Below are 6,039 nucleotides of genomic sequence, written 5' to 3'. Positions count from 1 at the left end.
ACAGCTCTGAGTCCACTCCACTTAACCCTTGCCCACTCCATGAGTGAAAAGGTTGGCTGGGAAGTGCAGTCTTCATTGTCAGGGTAGCCAGCTCCCCATGGGAAGGGGAAGGTAATCATACTGTCCTCCTGGAAGAAAGCAGTTTTGTCCTGTTTACTCAGCATACCTAGATATGAGTTGTCTCCCTGACTCTCCACCTTTCCGTTCTCCATAGGACTACTGGCTCTCTCTCCTTTACAAGCGTCTGATTGGCCCCAAAGTCCTAGCAGTGCATGTAGCTGGGCTCCAGCGGAAGCCACGACCAGGAAGAGTCATCCGAGACAAACTAAGGATCTATGCTCACTGTACAAACCACCACAAGTAAGTCTTCCCAAACCAACAGGGGAAGAGGACGGCCACCCGATGGGCTACAGCCCTCTTAGAATGCCATGCCCCTGGAGCCATCAAAGTTCACCTGTGTTCCTGGATCTTAAAATGAAAACTGCCTCTGTGGTCACCATTCTCTCTGCAGGTTGCAATGGATGCCTGGTGGCTTTTTTGTCAAATAAGCCTTTCTTCTCATGCAGGATTTACTCAGGAAGGGTTTATAAAATGCATCTATTTGTTCATTCTCTTACTCATGCAACCAATTTTATTGAGCACTATATCTGTGCCAGTTGATACAATGCCCACAGACATGTTGTATGTGTCTTAAGCCTGAGCCAAGACAAGAGGCTGAATTTGATCCTCTGACCCACCACAGAGCTTAAGAAAATACATGGCTGTGTCTACCATATAAGAAAGAGCACCTGGCCTAGACTAGTTCCCACTAGGTCTCGGGAACTAAATGAGTACCCAATGGGAAGCATGCTAACTTCCAGGACATTTCCCATGTTTCAGAAATCTCAGCTACTTTAAGTGTTAAAGGGCTGTGAAATGGAGACTTCCTTTTGAGGGAAAGGGTCTCTGCAAGCGTAATAACCCAGTGGTGCTAGGAGCTGAGCCTTCTGTTTTGGGCACTGGGTATTATCCAAGTTCTCTTTGAAACAGGTAAGTTAATTACCAGCAAAGTTTGGCAGGGTTTTGGGTTTTTTTTGTTTGTTTGTTTGTTTGTTTGTTTTAAGTTTAAAACCTGAAGAACATAAGGGAAAAATTTTAAACTGCATCTAAAGCAAAGACTATCTGGTCAACTATGTCTTCCATCACTTCCTGTTTAAGGCAGAGGAGGTTACCCTGGAAAGGAGAATTCTTTCTCTTACTCCAGAGCAAACCTGGGGGGAGGGACTGCCTCCTGTCAGACCTTCCATCCGGAGCCTATCAGGGCTGATCAAGGGGAGGGAAAGCACAGAGAGCTGGTCAGATTACACCATATGCTCCTTCTCTGTCCTTGACAGAAGCCAAGCCTGTTAGTTGCTCATGATAAAATGCTTTCAAAGACTCACTCTGAGCAGAGGTGGGCGCCAGGGGCCAGTTGTCTTGCCTGTAGATACAAGTGCCTATTGTAGGGAGGGGAGGCTGTCTTGGGTGCAGTCCAGAAGCTTTCAACATCCCTTTTGCCCAGCAGGAAGCTCAGTCCCATACCTGATGGTGACTGACTGCTTTATGGCCTTGCCTGGAATTATCTGATCTTCACACAAGGCAACATTGTATTCCTTGTCTATGACAGGCCCTGGAGGCAACCACCCAAAAGGTGGACCCCCAGCCTCAAGAAAGAAAAATTGCTCTTGGCACCTTCTGTCCCTATTGGAAAACACACCAGTCTTTTGTAATAGTAGTCTGTATCCAGGAATAAAACAATAATACCTATGTGGGCTGAGAAGGATTTGTATGTCCTTACTGAGGGCTCCCCATGGAGGCCCTTCCCAGGGCTCACACTAGTATTCTTGGATATTCTCATGAGAAGGTCTCACTTATATCCTGAGGGTACCATGAGCTTGAGGCCAATGATCATACTTATATTCTTCATATCTAGTACAGACATGAAGAAGGCCTTGTAAGTATTTGATGAATAAATGAATGAATGGGAGAAGACAGAAACCGAGAACCATGTGTTCCTGATGGTTTATGGTTATAGTTCTTGCTCTGTATATCACATCAGCCAGAGGAGGGACCATAAAAAAGTAGTTCAGAATTCTACCTTTCATTATCATGAGGCCTCCAACAAGTTAGTGAAAATAATCTGGGTTTGAACCCTCTCTACCTCACTGCCCCCAACTTTCTATGGGAAATCAATCAGACCCACTTAAAAGGAAGGGGTTCCACCAGACTGCTATCAAAATAACCTCTCCTGCTCTTCATTAAAGGAAAGAAGACTTTCATAAACCATGTTACAATAATGATAAGAACCAAGTTAAGGTCTTTTTCATTCCTCCAAACCCAAAGAATGGACACTCTGGGCCAGCTGAGGTTGCAGGTTTCCTCCTTGCAAAAAAAACAGTCAGGTATCCAGATAGCAAGGCACAAAGATAAGAGAAGCATCCTGTCCTCTCTGTGCGAAGCCACATGTCCTGTCTATGTCTCACATCCTCATCAGTTAGGAGCAGAACGACTGGCCGACTCAGTATTACTTGTGGCCAAAGAAGACAAAGTTACAGAATCATCTCATAATGGACATATTGGCTTCATACTACTCAACCTTGATGAGTCTGAAATAAATACCTTGGATCAAAACAAGAGCTGGGTGAGAAATAGAAGCTTACTAATGCTTGCACTTACATAATCTTGGGTCTGAAGGCTCTGTGGTATCACCTATGTGCTTGTGTTACATTTTCATTGGAAGAGGGTGCTTAGAGGTCATTCAGCCTCATGTCCCTTTTATATCTCCTGACAGTCGTGTGTCACCTAATCACACACTTTCATGGCTCTCACACATGGTGAATTATTTCTGACCTAGCAGAGCCTGATGTCCTCAAACTGTTTTGGAGAGGTTGGGTACTCAACACTGACACTGGCCACTGCCTCTGTCTCTTCTGGAGTTAACCAGTCAGAGGGGGCTGGCAGGTCTGCCCACACCAAGTGTTGACAGCCAAACTGTTTCATGGCCATTCTGCTGAGACGCTGTGTGCTTCTGGGGTGGAGCTGAGGTCCTCGGCCACACTCTGAACCAACTGGAACTGGTGGATGGTGAAGCAAAATTGAGCCTTTTGGGGTTCAAATTCGTTTATTATTGGCAAAACATGACTTCCTGTTTTTCAGAAGAAGTTTTTTTTTAAGGCTCATAAAAAAGGTTCCTGAGGCTTCTTGGACATCAAATGACTCTTACAAAACAATATTTTGATGAGTTAAGTGTAAATGAATCAGAAACATGTGGATTAAATTTCCCTTAAAATACACAGGGGCTTTGAAATTAAGGGGAAAAATGTTTGGCAAAACAGGGCCTGACTTTTACCAAACCCCAAACCTTTGAATTAGATTTGGAGACAGTAGACTGACTGAATTTTCAAGCACATTAACTTTCGCTGGGAATGATCAATGACTAAAGGGCATCATCCTCCCTTCCTTTTCCCAGACGCCCCGCTTCACTGGAGGATGTTTCTAGAACATGACTGTTTTCTATCTGGAACTCAAGACACACCTCCCATCTGACATCTTCCACCTCTTATATCCAGGATCTTCCCATTCCAACATCCTTCCTCTGACTCACTTCCTCCTCCTCCCATGGCAACAAAGAGAAGATGTCAGGCAGGAAAAAAAACAGCCAGAAAAGATGAACTCCAGATACATGCGTTGGCTGCTGGTGAAAATGTCTCACCACAAGTGAGGCACAAAGCAGGATAGATATTCTACTGAAACAGCTTCTTTGCAGGAAGGGGCATCCACTTAGATAACCAAAAGCCATCAGCCATTTAAAAATGGCAAGCTGATAAGTCTCCAGACAACTTTTTCTAACAGAATTCATAGTCCTTCAGGATTGGTTTCTTGTGAACAGAGAATATGCAGGAGTCTGACTTCTCACTATAAGTACTCTAGGTTGATGTGGGAGTCCCTACCCAAGAATGTGTCTTTGAAGTCAAAAGACCTCTGCTTCATGCCCTTACCCATCGACTAAATAGAGTGATGTATTGTTAGGGCAGTCTTCATTACCAGTTCCTACCTAAGGAGGTTCATGAGTTCTATGAGAACCTGTTCAATTGGGTCCCTGGGCTGGGCTGGTTTATCTCTCCCAGGAGAACTATGTACATAGAAATCAAACCCTTGCCAAGCAGCTTGGAAAGACAGCTTTCCCTACAGCAATGCTGTGATTTCAGGTCTTCCTCCAAGCCACCAGTTCCTCACATCCCACCCTTTGTCCTGTAGTCTCCAAGGGCACATTCTACCCCAGCCTGCCAAGGAGAAACTCATAAATGTGAGCACGTGCTTTTCCCCTCCTCCACGGCTGGCCTTTAAAACTATTGTTTATAGTATCTTGCAAAAAGGATTACTGTGGTCTGGCTAAATCAATACCTACCCATGCCTATTTTGCTCACACTCTGAAGCCCAAAGTACCTGTAGTTAATGATGTCTTCATCCGTTTTGTACCTAGCTAAGCTAAGCTGAAATCCCACCTGTAGAAACGAGCTGATATTCTTCTTCAGTGGTGGTCACTGGCCACACAAGCTGCCAGCATCCTTCTTCAGAGCTCTATTCTCACAAGTCTGCTCAAATCAATTGACGTTCTCTTCTGAGTCATTTGACTGCAGAAGTTAATTTACATGCTGCAGGGGATTAGAATGGAATGGAGGAAGACGAACTGCATAGGGGAGCCATTTAATGATTTATCAGAACATAATTGAAGACCTCCAAAAAGTCTTGAACACAACAGTGTACCTTTTTATAGATATAAGGGGGGAAAATATCTGATACACATCCAGGGCACTATTCTGGAAGTCCTTCTGATAACCTTAGTGTTTTGTTCTAAGTTAGTAGTTCCCAAACCCAGCTCATCAGCCAAAAAGCTTGGCAAGCTTTTAATACAGATTCCCAGGCCTCAAGCCTAACTGAATAGAACCCCAGAAACTGTGCTTTAAAGCCCCCAAGTTATCCTATTGACCTGTCCTTGGCTGCTCAACTCTCAGTTGGCCTCTTTAGGAGCAAAGACAAGTGACCCAGGGATTGAGGGGTTTCGTGTCTACAAGCAGTGTTTTCCTCTGGGCAAAATTGTCTTAGAGTTTCTCTGAGATCCTCTTTTGAAGGCTGAGCTGGGTCATTTTTTCTGTTTCCTCTCATTAACCCATCCAGATGGGGCCCCAAGAGACCCCTTAGAAACAAGGTCTTTTCCTACCAAGAGGAAAACCATTAGAGCTTTGCTGGGACACACTGGCAGACTCGCCTTGCATGTCAGTGTGTGTTCTCCCTGGCTTCTTCACACCCTGCTCTGTCTAAAAGGAGTCTAAAATGGTGGCCAGTTCTAGACATCTTACAACAGAAAAATGGAAATGGCCACTGGGCAAATTAAAGAATATTGTGCTTCAATATGAACAAAAATATAAAATACAACATCACATTCCCATTTTCTTCTCTCAGGTTGGCAAAGATATTTTAAGAGTCATATCCAGTATTCTTGAAGGCATAATGAAATGGGTACTCTTGATATAGAGCTTGTTGAAACAAATCTTTACAAACTGTCTAAATAACATCAGTATTATCGAAATATGTGCATTTATCAGAGTAAGTGCTGTTATGCCATGTTTTGAAAAGAATAGAGCAGCACCCAAGACCATTGAAATGCCTTGGTGAGTAAGGCCATTTGCTATCAATGGTTGTTATCTGAGTTTGAGCCCCAGAACCAAAACCAGGCTTTTTTAATAACACCCAAATCTAAATGGCTTCCAGTAAGAAAAAGAATATTTTTTTGAGACAGGGTTTCTTTGTGTAGTTTTGGTGCCTATCCTGGATCTCGCTCTGTAGACCAGGCTGGCCTCTTGTTCACACTTCTTATCCACCATGGCTCAGCTGTAGCTCTGCTTTGGGTCTTCATTTCATCATCCAGGTCAGTGTCCTTTGTGACCAACATTTTCAAGCAGGAAATGGTGGTGGTGGTGTGGGTGTGAGTGTGTAATCCCAGCACTTAGCAGGCTGAAG

General features: G+C 44.1%; 1 protein-coding gene across 3 annotated transcripts in view; it reads left to right on the top strand.

The window, feature by feature from the left end:
• Hpse2 (heparanase 2 (inactive)) overlaps nt 1-6,039 on the top strand; it is a 610,759-nt gene that overhangs the window by 585,346 nt on the left and 19,374 nt on the right. For all 3 annotated transcript variants that reach the window (XM_036198538.1, XM_036198539.1, XM_036198542.1), the window contains one exon: nt 215-360. In XM_036198538.1, coding sequence (XP_036054431.1) covers nt 215-360 — 146 coding nt within the window. The remainder of the gene's footprint in view (nt 1-214; nt 361-6,039) is intronic.

This window comes from Onychomys torridus, chromosome 1, assembly GCF_903995425.1.
Source record: "Onychomys torridus chromosome 1, mOncTor1.1, whole genome shotgun sequence".
NCBI lineage: Eukaryota > Metazoa > Chordata > Mammalia > Rodentia > Cricetidae > Onychomys > Onychomys torridus.
The sequence above is the reverse complement of the archived record's forward strand: the minus strand, read 5'-3'. Positions and strand labels throughout refer to the sequence as shown.